The sequence below is a fragment of the Indicator indicator genome, chromosome 3 (genome assembly GCF_027791375.1).
Source record: "Indicator indicator isolate 239-I01 chromosome 3, UM_Iind_1.1, whole genome shotgun sequence".
NCBI classification, from domain to species: Eukaryota; Metazoa; Chordata; class Aves; order Piciformes; family Indicatoridae; genus Indicator; species Indicator indicator.
The window spans coordinates 17211697-17229778 of NC_072012.1; the positions used below are offsets into that span (position 1 = coordinate 17211697).

At 41.3% G+C, this 18082-nt stretch overlaps 1 protein-coding gene across 1 annotated transcript; it reads left to right on the plus strand.

The window, feature by feature from the left end:
- The first annotated feature begins 294 nt into the window (after positions 1-294).
- OPTN (optineurin) lies at positions 295-17713 on the plus strand. The gene is made up of 13 exons (XM_054399524.1): positions 295-460; positions 2260-2462; positions 5028-5183; positions 6400-6476; positions 8500-8634; positions 9750-9834; positions 11778-11893; positions 12520-12669; positions 13827-13920; positions 14573-14731; positions 15395-15525; positions 16452-16531; positions 16771-17713. The coding sequence occupies exons 1-13, from the start codon at positions 295-297 to the stop codon at positions 16890-16892; spliced, it is 1674 nt and encodes a 557-aa protein (XP_054255499.1). The 3' UTR covers positions 16893-17713.
- The last annotated feature ends 369 nt before the right edge of the window (positions 17714-18082 follow it).

Sequence of the window (18082 nt, forward strand, 5' to 3'; positions counted from 1 at the left end):
TTCGTTCTCAGGGAAGCGGGCTCCCGAGGAAGGGTTGGCTACCCCGAGAGACGCTTCAAGGGATTGCTCGCTTTAGTCATGCAGGCCTGTGAGGGCTTAGTGGGATATGGAGACTGATGGGTACTCCAGTGTATCCCTCAGGGTCAGAGGGATTGAAAGGTGGCCATGTGTTATGACAACACGTGTGGCTTGCTTGTCTTAATAAAATGAAGATGTGATTATGTTTTCTTTATAAACATTGGGCAAGAAAATGAGACTTTTCTCTTTGCAAACCTTGCAGTAGACACTTCAGAGATGTCCAGCAAGTTGAAGAGCCGTCCTGCTGAAAATGGAGAGCATCCCAGGAGTAAAATAGAAAATGGAACCAACAGTATGGCTGCCCCCACCCTTAGTACCTACACCCCAGAAGAGATGGTGCAACAGATGAAAGAACTAATCACTGAGAACAATGAGTTAAAAGGTGAATATACATGTGAACTGGTCTTGAAATGCAAAAGCCCTGAGGCTTTCTATGGATTTTTTTGTCCTATGAGTATGAATTCTGTGCTCATTTGCCCTTGCTGGATAGCATTTTTGATCTGAGTAGCATTTGCTGTATAAACCACTGTGCAAGTGGCAAGACCGATTTGATAGGACACATCAAACTGAATCAGTATGGAAGATTAGAGGGAGAACAGCCCAATGCGTGGATGACTTACTTGCTTTAGAATTAGGCATATAAGCAGCATAGAAGTGTCCATTTTAGGATGTGAGGTGAACAATCTCTCGCTATGATGCACTCTTTGCTTATCAACCCTTAAAGGGTTTTTTGATTTGTATTTTAGGATTGTTGAGCAGCTCCATTGCAGACCAGGAAGGGTGGCACTGCACAATGCCCAGAACAGTTTGGGTTATGATGCTGTCCCAAACGAGCTGCACCATCTTGGACAGAGAGGGGAATCAGAGCAGGCTGTCCTGTACTGTGTAATGAATATGAATGTTTAAATGTGGCAGCACTCTCTGTATTTCTAAAGGAAATGGTGCCCATGGCAGGGTCTATCTGGGAAAAACTGATAGATTTCCCTGAAAATACCTGATAGTTTTAATTTTTCAGGTAAGATAGATTTGATTTTGAATCTCAGGAGCCTAGCTGTCATATACAAACTATTTATTATTTTTCAAATGGATGGAGCAAAACCCAAGGGATCCAGGAATTTTCTTTGCAAAAGACAGAGGTACCTCACTGTTTAAATGGCAGCAAAGCATAAAGTTGCTTCTTGTATGCTGTGACTTTGCACAAGTGTTTAAATTCCTCCTGAATCACTTTTGGTCCTGGTCCAAGTTCTCTCCTTTAGAGTCTCGTGGATATCCAGTAGGAAAGTTGTTTCTAGAAGTGTCTCTGATATTTTGCTAAAAGGTTTTTATAAGATAATGTTTTGGAACCATATTTACAGCTGCAGGAACTCATAGCTTGCAGAATTGTTATCCAGGACTGCATTTATTTACATAACCTGAAGGATTTCTTGGCAGTTTATAATACGATATCAGGACATAATGGAAGTGACTGGGAAATACAATGTATAAAATATTTTCAAGCAACAGGCTTGGAGTTTGTTGCTTTAAAAAAGCAAGTCTGAAATCTTGGCATTGACTCTTCCTAAAATCTTGTAAGCATTTTGCAGTAGCAAGAATGATGTTGTTGCATACACATGGCTGCCCTGCCAGGGTGAACTGACTTTGCTGTAAGTAGTAGGATTCATTTTTTCAGTGCTTTCCATCAGATCTTAAACAACTGTTCAAGTAGAGCATTGTTGGGCATATTTGAGACCTTCAGTTTGATAGCATCCATTTTCTTGCAGTAATTTACCAGTTTGTGATGCCTGTTTTCCCTACAAATCTCCATAGTTTCAGAATCTCAGTTCAGTAGTTTCATTTGGATTGATCATGTAACTAACACAAGCAGCAAAGTAGCAAGTACCTCTTGTGAACAATACTTCTTGCTTGTACGTCTCAGTTTAGGAATAAGTTAAGGAACAAAGGAGCTTGGATGTGTGATTTCAGCAGTGGATTTAATGCTATTTATTATAGTGCTAACAGACTGCATTAAGTTTGGTTTGGGTTTGGTGTTCAAGGTACACAAGAAGGTGGTTCACATTTTGTAGCCAAGTATTGTTAACCCATTTGATATTGAAGAAGTCTGAGCTCAGTGTGGTAGAAATCTGCTGTTTCATTGAGAGAGTGTTAATGTGAAACAATGTCTTGTCTCTGGTTATGGTTTAGAAGCTATGAAGTTGCATAACCAAGCTATGAAGGACCGGTATGAGGAGCTTTCCATCTGGCGAGAGAAGCAGAAAGAAGAAAGAGAATTTTATGAGTCGAAGTTCAAGGAGGCTAAGCAGTGCTTGCTAGCCAAGTGCATTGAAAATGAACAGCTACAGCAACAACTTCAGAGCTTAAAGGAAAGAGAAGAAGGAAATGAAACGGTAAGTAAGGAATTGGTTGGATTTGCATGATTTTAAATTTAAAATCTGGAGCACTTGCGTCTCATAAACATACTGGGAGGTTTGTTAGCATCTCCATTTTTATCCTTATGCTCTAACAACAGATTTTAGCCTGACTTTATATGGTGAGGCTTCTCAGTGTGTAGTAATTGTGGCACATCTGAGATAATTTGCATTTTATTTAACAATAATTAATATTCTTGACATAAGAAATTAGAAGTTAACATTTCTTGATAACTTTTCATTCTTTATTTTGTTTTCTCTTGGGTATCTCTTGACTTTATCTTTCCCTTTGCTTGTTAGATTATATATGTCTCATGATTGTTTGATTGTTTTTATATTTGTGTTTCCAGGAAGAAGCTGACATGTAAGCAAAAACAAACAAACAAAAAACCCACCCCTCCCCCCAAAAAAACCCCAAGTGACCTGCTAGCTATTTTTATTGTACCGTTGTCCTCTCATGAAAGCTCTTTCACTGAGGTCAGATTAGGTCTGTGCTGTACTTCTGCTGTCCCATTTGAGTCTGCTGAACTTCTTCCCTCTGTCTTACCTTTGGCTCCGTAACATGCCATTTTTACCACTGCAGGTAATGGCTTAGTAGCCAGGCTATGTTTGTCAGGTGGTACTGAAGCCATCTATGGATGAAGCTTATTAGAACAAAATCTGCTTTGTGTCCCACATGGTCACGTGAAGAGGTGGTTAATGAGAAGTTTTATTCAGAGCCAAACTGATGCATCCTGGTATTCGGTACCACCAGGACACATGTGGATTCTCTGTTGCCTGATGGAGGATGAGTGTGGTAGCCTTTTGCTCAGAGACACTGAGTCCCTGTTCTTCTCCTGACTGCCTGTTTTATGGAAGTCTGTAAGCAATTAGTGTGTAAATCAAACTTGGCCAATTAGTTAATAAGTTACACCAGGGGAGAAAGTCATGTATAAATAGTGCTTCATAGGCTACAAGTTGTGTTTCAGGATTGTCAAGGAAACTCAGAATTTCACAAATCTGGAATACTTCTGAAGGGAAGTAGAGGGTTTATTTTGCCTCTACTTGTTAGAATAAGTGTCTTGTATTTTCAATACTCCAAGTATGTTATTGATGGAGCGATCCAACCTGCTTGGGTAATCCAACATCCAGAAAAGTAAAAATAAATCTCTTGCTTATCTCATTCCAAGAGCTTCATAGAGTAAACCCTGGTTCTTCTGTGATTCTTTGTAGTTTTATCAGCCAATGGTAATGTAAACAGCAATATTTTCATTCCTGATTATGATTTTCAGGCTGACAATGTCATCTAAGCCAAAATTATTTTCTCTCTTGAATGCCTTAGTTCTACTTTACTTTTTTCTTTGTTGTTGTTGTTTAGAAAGAGCATGAAAAAATTTCCTCTAATAGATTTATTTTAAATGAGTCTCATTTCTCTCACCTCTGTATTTTACTATTAACTGAGATAATCTGTAATCCATTGCTGCCATTGACATCTCTGTTTCACCTGAAGCAAATCACAGATATACTGTGTTGCCTCTCTTAGTGATAAACCAGCATTCATGGGAGGGTTTCTCTCAAAACCATACTTGTGCTAACACAGGTTGGTGTAGATACTGCTTCTCTTCACTGCAGCTGACTCTTCATCCTCTTGCAGTCTAAGCACAAAATCAGAGACAGCAGCAAGTCAGGTGGGTAGAGTGCTACTGCAGGACGAGAGACAATTGTCAGCATAGCAAGAGCTTGGAGGTTTGGTATGAATGATAGATTAGAATGTGATTCAAACTCCAGGAATTGTCCAGAACTTAACATTTGATGGTATGTGGTGTAATAAAGGCATTGCCAGGAGGTGGAAAGCTTAGATTATAAAATGAGGAACAAACTCATAGGGAAAGTTTCATAATGGGGGAGAAAAAGTGAGGCTTCCTGGTTATGTAGAGGCTTAAGAGAAGGTTTTGAGGACCCTGGAGAAAGGGAATAGGCAAAAGGTGAAGGAGACAGTCATGACTCAGATTGTTTGGGGAGAATCTGAGGGACAGAGGCTTTGTGGAAGGGAAGGGATAAAGGACTTTGTATGAAGGTCAGGGATACAGGAAGGGATTTACAAATGGAGATGGGGTACAGAGAATTGTATGTTGGGGGGAAGGCTGAAAGTGGGGTGTGTGGAAGAGCTTTGCCTACTGGATTTTTCTGCCTAGAATCTTAGGTAGATTTGGAAAAATAAGAATAAGGATATGAGTGAAAAAATACAATAACTCTGTAGGCTAGCTGAGACCCTGTGTAGTAGTGAGAGACATAAATTCAAGATTTACATCCTAATTACCTGTACACTCAGGTAACCTTGCCCATGTTTCCAGAGGTATGATTCTCATAATTTGACTAACTTGATTTCACAGTTTAGACTTGCTGCCCAGGGGACCAGATCACAATTTAGGGATCTGTACACTGGGCTTTTCCAGGTAAACCTAAACAGAGAAGGGATGCAGGACATCATTGTTATGTTCAGGCTTTGTGCTCCTTGTCGTGTGTTTTCTTTTGGTTGGCTAATGCAGGATGTGTTTGTCCCAGGAGGGCTGCATGGCTCCTGAGAAGGAAGTGAGGCTACTGAAATCCCAGGTGCAACGGCTCCAGGCTGAGAAGGCAGATCTGCTAGCCATCATTTCAGAACTGCAGGTCAAGCTGAACATCTCAGCAGAGGATTCCTTTGTGGAGATTGGGATGACTGTAAGTGAGGGGAATTAAAAGAACACAGTGACCTGCCACCAGAAACTCTGATTCCAGCTTGGTCCTCCTTTTTTGCGCACTGAATTTTGCTCTCATGCCAGGCTAAACGATGAGGAAGTCAGATCTGAGTGTAATTAAGTGATGAGGTTTACTTGGTGAAATTCTTCAATGAGGTAGTAGAAAGGGTGAATCTGTACCCATGTCAGTGAAGTCTTGCTGCCAATTTGAGAAGGAACAGCAAACTGCCAGCAGCAGCAGTAACACAAGATATTGGCATGGTAGATTCAGGACAAGAGTTGGGTGGTCTCAGATTACCTGACATGGAGCACTTGCATGCTACAAGATGTAGTGGTAAAGGACTTGGAAAGTACTTTCGTCCTTCCACTCTCAAGTAAATTAATTGCATAGGTAGCTTACATCACACTAAAAAAATGCTCTGGAAAAAACAACATGGTCCAGCAGGTGACTTCAAACCAATTCAGAATGTGGAGAGTCTTACTTTAGTTGGAATTCCTGGGAGCATCAGTGCTGTGTTTTGTTAAAGGCCAACACCTATGCATAGAGGGAGGCATTTTCTTTTGAGAATGAGGCTGACTTTCTACTGACAGACATGTAGAGATGCAGGCATACAAAACTGAGTGGAAAGCTTTTTCTACTAAATCTGAATTCTTTGTATCTGAAAAACCTTCAAAGGCAAAATGTGAAAATGTGAGTCTCTGCTATTCCCATAATAGCAGATCCCTCTCTGGAAAGTACAAATGCAGCAAGAGAATGTGGAGCTGTCAGACAAAACTTCAGATTGCAGGAAACTATGAAGATTTTCCTTTGAGCTGCAAAGATCAAGGACTGAGTTTTGTAGCGGGGAAAAAGATAATGATTTTTTTGGAAGACAGGAGAGTTGCTTTTAGGATTATATTTAAGGTCACCTGCAGTGGTTTTGCCATTGCTGTGATGCCCAGATATCTTTACAGGGGAGAGTGGCCGAGGAAGTTGCTGATGAGAAGGCCAAATCTCATTGATCAGTCTGGAAGAGATAGAAGGAAAGGCATGTGAAGTATTTAGGTTTTCCAAACATGAAACTGATCTGTAGGAGTTCTGTTTTATTTATTGCCACCATAGTAGTTTTCCCTGGTTTTCTTTCTTCTGTAACTTTAGTAAATAAAGCCACTCCCTCTTAGTCCAAATTCCAAGCTAATAGTGTTTTTTTCTTTCCTAGGAAGGAGAAATAAATAGAGCTGCAAAGGAACATCAAGAGAATAGTGGTGAAACGACCAATAACATTGCTGTCTATGTGTATGTAGGTTCTTGTGTGATGCGTGTGATCCAGACTTCTGCAGTGTGTTTTGTTTGCAACGTGAGAGAACTTTTTTCTTTGAGGAATGCACTAGAAAATCCTGTCTTTCTTGGCCTTGCATCCCCGCATTGGTAGTAGCCATCCTTGCATGTCATAAAGACACTCAGCCTTTCCTTCCAGTTTTCACAAGCTGACAAAAGGGAATGCGTATTCTGGCCAGGCATTCACACTTGCCAACTTTTCAGGCTTCTAATGGACATCAGATAGAAAAGATAAAGACAGAGGCTGCAGTGACTCCCTTCCTTCTAGTCACTGGAGACCATCTAATAGTGTATCTGTCCTCCACCCAATTATAATGATGTTGGTAAGAATCTTATAGTCTTTCAGCTATCAACATGTCAGTTCTGTTTGTCTGTGCTTGATATAAAGTGTATCACAGTGGAGCAGACAGTGCACCTTGTTTTTAGTCCTTATTTTTCAACTCCTTAGTCTGAAGATACCTGCATTCTTTTTAGATTGCTTCTCAAAATTTGATCTTTACATCACCTTCAGGACACAAGGGACTTTCTTGCCCTCAGCTGAACTTTTACACCTTATGGACATAGACAGATGATCCTATTAAACTTTCCATTTTGGACACTGCCCAATTTAGCAGCTAGATGGTTGTGGCTGAACTCGTACTTACTTTGTGTCCTTTGCTTTTGGAAGGAAAGAATACAGAAAATGCTAAGGGCATACCAGGCCAGAAAGCTGTGCTGTATGGACCGGTTGTGACTCCCTCTGTCCCTGTAAGGGAGAACAGCATTTTAATGTAATGACATAGAAAACCTATCCCTCAGCATGCAGCTAAGAAGTTGAAGGAGGGGAAAAATACAGTTACAGTCAAGAGAGATGCAGACCGCAGGCTAGGCTGCAAGTCTTAAGCTTGTCGTTGGTGGTGGCTTGTGAGAACACTCTTGAGTATGAGAAGAACTTATCTGTGTTTGCTTACATTTAATGAGTATCTGGGCTGTATCTACTAGAACAGGGGCTACATGTACCTATTAAAATATTTCCTGTGTCACCACATGCCTTTGTCCAGCATTGAAACTTTAGCCTGGTGCTGTTAACAGTTCAGAGAAATGTGATCCACTCAGGAGAGGTTTATTTCTGTAAGAGTAGAACTGTGCACTAAAAATCCCCTGATAGAAGTTATTTACTTAAAATATCCTGGCTCATCACTGGCTTTGGGGTATTGAATTCTGTTCACCAAAGATTTCTAGATCTTAGGAGCACCTGGAGGACCACGCTTTGCTTTCTGTTTCTGAACTACAAAAGCAAAGTTTTAACGGCATGCTGTTTTACACCTGAGCTTCTGGAATGTACAATGTATATAACCTGCCTATCTTACCATGTTGTTGGGGATTCTGACTTTCTGTCTAAATGGATATAAAAATGGAAGGAATATAATACAGTATTTTATCACTAGGAAATTACGTTGTTTTTCAGATAGTTGTGTGTTTGGTTAGTTCATTTCTAGAGTAGCATAACAGTTTTGAAAAGAGCTGTAGAATATGAGTGGGGTGAAACACTGAAGAAATTATTTCTGAAAAATAAAGCAATTTCTGATGATCATTTTTAGTAGAACACACCTTTTCTGGAAAGAGGTGGAGATAAGAAGTATTGCATGTTCCATTGGAAAAAAAAAATGTCATCTTGGAAACAGAAGGGGCTGCAAAGTAGGTCAGAATAAATGCACTGGGTTTTGTGTTGTCTGGACTACTTTTGTTTTCCTTGTTTAAGTATTGAATTGTTCCCTTGAGGGGAAACCACTGTACAAAGCAAGAACTGCATTTGCACACAGGGGGACCGGCGAGCAGCTTATGAGGCAGGCAGCTCTTGGTTCTTGGGAATGAGCCTTTTGCATTGGTTTTTAGCACTGTGTGAAACAGTGGTCTCTCAGTCTGTATCCCAGAATTAGGGTTAAAGAAGTGCTCTGGTAAAATCATGGCTGCTGTTACTTATATCTGTTTTGGTTTGAAGCAGGAGCAAACCTGCAGATGAACTGAAAAATTCGGAGTCTGAAGAGCTAACTGTGAGCCAACTGCTCTGCTGCCTTAGGAATGAAACTCAGAAGAGAGAAAAACTTGAGAAGGAGCTATATGATCACAAAGAGAGGTATGGAGTAGGTGCACTGTAACATTTGGAGCTGTTCTCTTTCAGGGCTGCTGCAGTTGTTAAGTCTGTGACTGATCAGAGACAAGCTGAAATATCAGTGTGACCTGAATGGGGGATGTCTCCAGCACTCAGTGATAACAACTTATTTTTGTGGTAGTCCTTTGAGGGATAAACCACAGACTGTCTTGCATGGGCAAAAGAATTTCTGTGTTTTATTATTATTCTTTCCTACAACACCATGCATCAAGACAAATTAACTATTTCCTCTTGGGTTCAAACTTTTCCCAGGCTGTGTCAGAATGATACTATGACTAGTTGAGGATGTTCTCTCCACGCAGTCCTCCATAGTTACGTGTTTTTGTATGAATAATCCGAGTGCGGGGCCTTTAGCAAATTGCTATGTATGAAGCAGGGCATACAGTCCTCTTCACGATATTGGCAGGCTGCAATGTGTGAGATTGGAAAAGATTCCTAGAAATGTCTAAAATAAGTTCCAAACTTGCCTGAGAAAGTTTTTCTAGTGAGACCTACATGAGGGTCCATCTCAGCTCAGTTAACACTGGTCTAAATTTGCATTCTTGCTCATGTGCGGAAAGTTGCCTCAGCAGTTGCTGTTCCAAATCCGCACTTCACAGAGATAAAGACTTCCTGAACATTACCTGCTGTGAAAAGGTTGATGTCAGGGTACCTTCTTCTGTGTGGCCTTCCTAAAAGAGGTAATGAGCCATAGCCAAATAGTTCTTAGGAATCTTAAGTCTCTGAAAATATGAAAGGGAAATAGAGGCAATATTAATTACTGGAATCAGCGATCAGACTGACCTGTTTCCAAAAGGTCAGCAGTTTTAGGCTGTACCAAAGATCAGTCAGTGTGGACTGAATGTCCCGGTCCTTTACCATACCTGCAGATTTATAGATCCACTTTAATTATACATGCTGGGTGTCCTGTATTCTTCAGGAACTCCCATGGTTATGCAGGCTTTCCTACATGTTTGTGCTTTCAACTCTGCTTTGTTTGTGACTGTGATGTTAGAAAGAGAGAACATCACTTGCATAATATCCTTGAATCTCACTTTAATTATAAGCCAAATCCATTATTCTTTTCTTCTGTTCTCCAGACTGTCAAAGCTGGAGAAGGAAACCATCAGCTGCCTGGAGAGTGGGACACAAACTGAACAGGAAGAAGAGGAGAGTTCAGAGGCTGTAAGTAGAACCATAGAATTGTAGAACGGTAGGGGTTGGAGGAGACCTCTGGAGATCACCTTGTCCAGTCCCCCTGCTAACACAGATTTGCCTATATCAGGTTGCACAGGAACGTGTCCAGGCGGATTTTGAAAGTCTTCAGAGAAGGAGACTCTATAACCTCCCTAGACAGCGTTTTTCAGTGCTCTATCATTGTCAAAAGAAAGAAGTTTCTCCTTAACTAAGTTCAAGTGAAATCTCCTGTGTCTTAGTTTGTACTCATTGCCTCTTGTCCTGTCACTGACCACCACTGAGAAGATCTCATCCTCATGAGCTCCACTCTTAGATATTTATACGCATGATAAGCTCCCCTCTCAATCTTCTCTTTCCTAAGCTAAAGAGCCTCAGGTCTCTCAGCCTCTCCTCTAAGAGAGATCTTCCAATCCCCTATCTTCCTCATTGCCATCCATTGGACTCTCTCCATTAGTTCTCTGTCCCTCCTGAACTGGGCAGCCCAGCACTGGACACAATACTCTGGTTGTGGCCTCACCTGAGCAGTAGGCAGGTAGCAGAACTTCCCTTGACCACACTGTTCTTAATGCACACCAGAATACCAGCCTACTGAATGGCAGCACAGCCTTCTGGTATGCCAGCCACTCCTCCCAGATTTGTATCAGCAGCAAACATGCTGACAGTACACTATGTTCCTTCATCCAGATTATTGATCAATAGGTTGAACAAGACTGGAGCCAGTACTCACCGCTGGGGAACACCACTGAACCCCTGGGGCGTGCAACTGGACCCTGCACCATTGATCACAATCCTCTGCTGTGTCATTCAGCCAGTTCTCAATCCACCTCACTGTCCACTCACCTAACCCACACTTTGCAGTCTTACCTGTGATGATTTATGGGATACAGTGTCAAAAGCCTTGAAGTAGACAACATCCACTGCTCTCCCATACAGGTTCGTCTGTGAGGTCATACTATTGACTTTTCTTTAACCTGCTGTCCACTAAGAGCCCAGACCTTTTTTGCCAACCTTCTTTCTAACCAGTTGGTGCCCAGCTGTGTGGGGCTGTTCCATCGTGGATGCAGGACGTAACATTTGACTCACTGAATTTCATGAGGTCCCCGCAAGCCTATTTTCACAGCCCATTGAGGTATTCTTTTTGACTTAAAGCTTATGAACAAGGATATCCAATTCTAGTAGTCATGGGGTAAGGTCCTAGTTTTGAAAATTTGTCTAACTGGTTTTTGCCTGTGTTTAGGATTCTTTGGTGACCTTCCTGTGGTCTGAAGGCCAAAAGAAAGTGCCAGAAACTTGCAACAAAACTAATTAGAGTTTTACTGGAATAATTTTCTTAGTTTTCAGAGCTGACTAATGAAGGCATGGTAATAAAGTCACCATTTGGGGTTGTATTTTCTCCTTCAAAAAGTCAAGAACTGAAGTCTTCCAGACTTGTGGTTTTCATGTGTGTGGCATGGGAGAGGCTGGTATGTGTTGAAAGGGTGCCACTTGGCTGGAGAGGTTTCATGTGTAATCAAAATCAATTACAGAATAAAAACTTCTGTATTCTCTTTTCTGCCCAAAACAAGAATGGAGGAAACTAGAATAGAAGGCATAATGCCAATGTAGGATATAACTGAGAGGAGAAAGTCTAAGCTTTTAGCCTACCTATCTATTTCTTTATTTTTAAACTGCTTCTGATCTGTAGCTGCTGTCACACCTCTTTCTAAAGAACACATTGACACCAGCAGGCTGCAAGCCCGCCTTGGGCTAGGGATAGATCCTTTGTGTGTGATTCTCTGATAGACTCTATTGCTTAGAGGAGCAGCAGCAATCACGAAGGCTTGTGCTGTTTTCTCTAGGGAAAGAATTATGCTTCTTGCTTACATATCTTGGCCTTCAACTTTGCCATCTTGAGTTGCCCATATGTAATTTTTGTATTTTTTCTCTAAAAGGTTGGAAGTGAAGTAGAAACCCTGAATTTGCAAGTTTGTGCTCTGTTTAAAGAACTTCAGGAAGCCCATGAGAAGTTAAAAGAAGCAGAATTGATTCAGAAGAAACTTCAAGAAAAGTAAGGTTCAGAAGAACAAAAGTTCTGCCATGACACATGTTTGTATGACAGCTCCCACCTTGGGGAGCTCAGCAGCTCTGCAGATATCAACTTAAATCTCTGTTTCATAGAAATGCTGTAAAAGATTGCTTCTTCTTTGTCAGCAGAGTTGAAAGCACAGAAATACAGTAATTATGAGAAAATCAGAGCTGCCAACCTAGTTCTACAAAGAGAAGCCCAGTGCCTTGAATTTCAAGATTTGGGTTTTAACCCTTGCTGATGTAAAGGCAAATCTTCCCTGTGTTCTGCCACAAATAATCAATCCTCGTTCCAGTCTTAGGGGAAGAAGCTTAAGGCACCTGGTTATGACCCTTTTAACATGAATCCCTCACTTTAGTCATGTAGTTTTCTGACAAGTCCAGTTCTTCTAGATTTATAGTAGTGAGAAACTGTTAGATTTGGTAGGTTGTGTGTAGATTAATTCTTATCTTTCTCCATTCTTCATCAAAGTAAGCCTTTAAAGTGGACCACACAAATCAAATGTTCTTTTTGTAATAAGCCTAGTGTGCCAAACCCATCAGGGAAAGGTGAACAGGAATGATCAGCTTTTTTTTTTTTTCTTTCTTTCTTTTTTCTTTTTCTATCAGGTGTCAAGTACTGGAAAGAAAAAGCTCAGCTGCTGCATCAGAATTGGAGGAGAAGCAGCAGCTAATGTACACTATCAAGAAGCTGGAACTTCAGGTAGAGAGCATGCAGGCAGAGGTCAAGCTGGAACAAGCCAAGACACATGAAGAAAAGTGAGTACAACTTGGTTTTCTATTCCAGGGAGATATTGTCAGCGAGGAAAGGAAGTCAAGGGAACCTGACCAAAGGGGAATTGAATCTGAAATATGAGTTTTGTGTTCTGCACCCTCTGAAACCATGTTATGTTTGTAGAGTCTGAATTAGAAGCCTGCATTTACCTCATGTCTGTGTCACTTTAAATCTGGAGTCACCACATTAGGCCCAGACTGTATTCTTTATCTACTGAACCCCTCACTTATGAAAACATGAGCTGTAAGCTCTGACTTGAATCTTCCTTTTGTCAAAAAGTCAAAGGTGGAACATGGTCAGGTATAACTTAAAAGTGGAGGAAGTAGAAAAGGGACAATAGTCCACTGACCAGCAGGGGTAAGTGCATCCACATCTTGGAGGGCTGGAACAAGTCAGATGGTGACAGTGATGGGAAAATGACATTAATAGAGAGGTCTGCAGTCCCTACAATACATTTGCAACTAGGAGAGGTAAGTGTGCAGTGAAGCTGAGCTGTTTACTTTGGCTTGCCACTCCCTTTCACGCACAGTGAAAATGTCAGTCCAAGCTGTAAAGAGAAGCTGAACTTCCTGAAGGACCCCTCCCTGGAGGTGTTCAAGGCCAGGTTGGATGAGGCCTTGAGCAACCTGGTCTAGTGGAAGGCAGGGGGGTTGGACCTAGGTGATCTTTAAGGTCCCTTCCAACTCAAACTGTTCTATGAATCTAAGGATGTGTCTTCAGGTGTCGGAGAAGCTGCTTGTTACCTAGGGAGTCTGTGTCTGGTTCTTCTCCTGACAAATTCTCCTTTGCTTGATATCTCTGAGTCAAGACTTGGATGTCTTCCTCAGAGATGTGTTAACATTTTGAACAAAATTTATGATCTTGATATAAAAATACTGGGTGATGGATTCTTCAGTATGAAATGCAAATGATCAGCAAGGACATTTGTTTACACTCAGTCCATGGATAGAGCGTGGTCTTACTGGAAAAAGAGACAGTAAGACATGGAGCAGTTGTGATTTCTTGCTCACTAGAAATACAGATTGATTTGCAAGAAGCTGGTGGTATGTTTTGGTTTTTTTTCTAAATTCTACCAGGTTATTTAGATTTCAAAGAATTTTTAAGTGTTTCAAATTTTCACCTCTTTTCTTGTCATAAACAGGGCACGATACAGTACCTTGCAGGATGCATATAGAAAACTCCTTCCTGAATTCACCGAGGCAAAGAAAATAATAGATGAAATGAAACTCAAAGAGGTAAACTCATCACAAGAAGAAATCATAATTAATTAAAAGGGGATGGGAGAATGTACCTAGGAACAAACTTGGGCAGGGAACAATGTCATCTCTCCACATAGTATAGCACGCAACACAGCAGCATTGCTCTGATAAACACAGATCCTTGTGCTGCCAGTTACAGAAAACTTTATCCACGTGTCAGTTCCATGGTGTTTTCTAGGTAAGGTCTAACCTGCAGTGCAGTATGGAGTCCAGTCCTTAGACATCAGTGATAATCAAAGGCAAATAGGTGTAATTAAACTGCAGTGTAATTTATGGAAGGTAGACCTCTAAACAGTCCTGTAACTGTAAACATAATGCCTGCCACAATGAGGTCTTGCTCATAAGAGAGGCAGTATGGAAGTGCCAGATTCTTGTGTATGGTTTTGGAAAGTGGGAAAACATCCTTTCCAGTTTCTATTGGGGAGTTCTCTTTTAACCAGATAGAATGTAGATTGAAAGCTCAAACCTAATCTGTAAAATAAAATGGCAGTCACCACTGCTCTCTCAGTCCAAGTTCCTTTGATGACCAAAATTGGAAGCTTTTCCAAGTCCATGGTAAGAAGTGAACTTTCACTTCAGCCAGTGTTGTATTCTGAGTTCATCTCATAATCGTAGCTCTTCCTGACAGCTGGACAGAGTGGATAAAGTTATGGTGGAACAACTGACTGCGAAGGTAGAGTTGGCAGAAGAAGCCCTTGCTGCAAAGCAGCTCCAGATAGATGAAATGAAGCAGATAATTGCAAAGCAAGAGGAGGATCTTGAAACCATGGCTGTGCTCCAAGCTCAGGTAACACCTTCAGAAACTGGCTAGTTCCCCCACCCACCATTCAGAAACCAGAAGGAGGTGTTTAATGGCTTGCTCTAGAACATTGAGTACATTTCCTGAATTCCAAAGCATGATTTCCTTATCCAACCTGCTTTGCAGATCCCTGCAGAGCCTTTACTAGCCTATCCTACAGCTGTAGGAGGAACTGTGTATGCTGGAGTCTGGCACAACAAACAAAATTTGGGAGTAAATGTGTTGTGTATTTAAAACAACTGTCCTGAGAATCACTGCATGTGTTTTAGGGATGATTTTACTCAAACCAGCATGTGTCATCAGTGACTAAAAAGAATCTGCCTCATATTTAAAGCACAGAACTGGCATCATGGCCCATTTCCACTCACTGTGCCACAGGCTGGTCTGTGTTACCAGCCAAGTCACCTCCTCACTCCCTGTCTGTGCCTCACTTCTGCCTCTGTACAGCAGAGGGCAGTAGTACTGTCCCAGACAGGACACTTGAAGTGTCTGATACAGGATCCAGAAAGCACTGAGATTTCTTCATTTTCTAAGTAGTGGAGGCCTTTGCTTTGCTGCGTGTAGGTGCTTTAGGAGTGTTTGAGTAGATGCAGCCTATGATACAGATTTGCTGTTTTGGCATACAATATATGATTTAATTTCTCTGATCAGATGGAGGTTTATTGTTCTGATTTCCATGCTGAGAGGGCAGCAAGAGAGAAGATCCATGAGGAGAAGGAGCAGTTGGCTGTCCAGCTGGCATACCTGCTTAAAGAGCAGCAAAACCTTCAAGAGCTTGGCCGGTGAGAACAGACTTACTTTGGCTGACCTGCCTTTGGACTGTCTTGTTACCCTTGTGCTGGAGCTGACGAACATTGTCTTGCTGGCATCTCAGCAGAAAGGCAAACAATTTTGCAGACATTCACTTCTTGGTTAATTTGAATTTCAAAAGAGGGGAGGAAAAAAAGAATTGGCTGACTTATTTTGATTTTGCAATAGAATCTCTGTAAGGTGTGTTAGTTCTTGAGTGCCTTAGCAAATTTTCACTTTGGATAATTCATACTTGGTAAATTCTCCCTGCTGATTCATGTGAGTTTCTTTGGGTTCTGGCCTCAGTTTTAGTGGTGAATCTGCAGCTAAGCTTTCTGCATGCATGCCAGGGTTACCTACCACTTCTCCAGGTGGAAACGGTAAGGGGCTACCCATAGTTTCAAGTACTGTGATACCTTGGAATCTCACCATTTTAGCAATTTCAGTGGTAAAAGAGAGAAAAATAAATATTAACTATACATGCTATCCACTCACATTGTGGAAGCTGTGGCTACAAGAGGAGTGCCTGGAAGAATCAAGTTACATTTCACACTAACTGCATGCTGAACCCTTTTTCTGGTGTAACCTGCTTTTCTACTTGAATCAAATGTGCGATTTGCCCTGAACAGCTGAGAGTTCTGGGGATCTCCAGGGGAGTGTGCTCCAGATCCCTAGATGTGGATCTGCCCAAATCCTGCTGGTGTCAGTTGTATGACCCTGATTTTAGCAGGACCCTGGCATCTCACAAAGCAGTGGTGTGTTTCCAGGTCTTGTTTGTGAGGAGCAGTTGTGAACTAAATGCACGTTGATATGATTTGCTTGCAAATGCTTTGATTTATTTTTGCTCACCTTTTATGGAGACAGAGGACACCTTTTACTGAGTCTCTTTTAGAGTCCTTGACTGACTTACTCTCCACAGGAATTCTCTGGCAGAGATGCAGAATCGCCATGGAGCCAGAGCACCAGATCGGGAACACTCACCTCGCCTTGTCCAAAGAGGTACTGTCAGCAGCTTCTCCAGCTCCTGGGGCCAGCCCCTGCTGTGTTCAGTTTAAAACATCTTTGCTTGGTTGCAAGCAGCTCCTCAGCTCCCCTGTGGCTGTTTTGGCAACTGGGTAGCTGCAGAGACCTTGATTCTCTGGATGTTAGGAGCAAGCCAGTCCTCTTTCCACCACTCCACAAAAAGGATGGAAAAATCGAGTAATATAAGAGGTAATTGTTTATCTTTTGCTTTGCAGGAACTGGTAGTCAAGACTGGCCAGAACAGCGGAATATTTCAATATATTCATGTCCCAAATGTGAAGAAATTCTACCTGATCTGGACACACTGCAGATTCATGTTATGGACTGTATTAATTGAGTGATACCCTCAATTCCTAATCTTCTGGAATTTCACCTGCCAAACACTATTATTTTTTTCTTTTTTTTTTTTCTCCTTACTGCTCAAACAACCCTCAACTCTACATCCCATGAAGGAGGCTTCCAGGGTTTTTCTCACCAATTCAGTGGGAAAAGGGTAAAATCCTGCCATGCCCCATACTCACTAATCTTGCTTTAATCTGCTTTAGGAAAAGAATTTTTATAGATTTACAACATGGATGCGCTAAAGAATTTGTGGTGCATCTGCTGCTATGAAATCTTTAAGGAACGTTCCACTTGTGTACTCTGCTCTTAGGGCTAGCCCACAGAACAGGGCTGAATCACTGAAGTCAGAAGGGAGATGGGTTATATGCTGAAAAATTAAAACTACTCTGGGTCTGTAAATACAATCTCTCATACACTATATATCAGGAAACCAAGTAGTTACAAAAAGCTGTTTGAGAAGCTTTCAGCAAATGGAGTAGTGCTGTATTCATTGAGCATTTGAAATGAACCCTGCTCCTTTTCCAGATGGCAGTTTTATTGATGCCCTTGTGACCATTCTAATCTGATGTTAAATTTTTGATGGCTTATGTAACTTCTTGCTTTAGCCAGATGTGGGCAAGGTTTAAAACAGATCATTTAGGTCTGATATACATAGCTCCTGGTGTACCTCAGTCACTTGGTTTTATAGAACTGTTTGTTTTTCAGGTGTTGTCTTGATTCTTCTTTATTATAATAAATTTATTTGAACCTGTACAGTATTGTGCTAGAAAGTGCTGAGACAGATGTAACCTAATTTAAAAAGAGGAACATAATGGATTTTCACATCTCAAAATAAATCTATTGCAAGTGTAAAATTATCTATCTCTGGTGAATACTTTGGAGGCTGCAACAGGATTGCAAATCCCTATGGCTGAAAAGCTTGTGTAAACAGCTATAGAATACTAGTTCTGTGCTTGCCCTCCCTGGTGTTTTTATCTCAAAACAGTTCTTAACTTGCCATTGCATAGGGGAGGAAAATGCACAACTCTTAATAGGATATGAACCAGCAGATTGCTGGGATCCATGAACATGAGGACTTCTGTGTCTTTTGCAAATAGCTAACATTTGCATTGTTGGAAACCACAGGGAAAGGAAGCAAGCGAAGCATGAATACCTTCAGCCACAATGGTGTCTCCACATGGCTTT

What these genes read in the sequence shown, in the direction of transcription:
- OPTN (XM_054399524.1), top strand. Translation starts at nt 295, where the DNA reads ATGTCCAGCAAGTTGAAGAGCCGTCCTGCTGAAAATGGAGAGCATCCC. An exon ending in TGGCTGTGCTCCAAGCTCAG is followed by an intron (nt 14,732 to 15,394) that starts GTAACACCTTCA and finishes TTCTCTGATCAG; the next exon opens with ATGGAGGTTTATTGTTCTGA. An exon ending in ACCTCGCCTTGTCCAAAGAG is followed by an intron (nt 16,532 to 16,770) that starts GTACTGTCAGCA and finishes TTTGCTTTGCAG; the next exon opens with GAACTGGTAGTCAAGACTGG.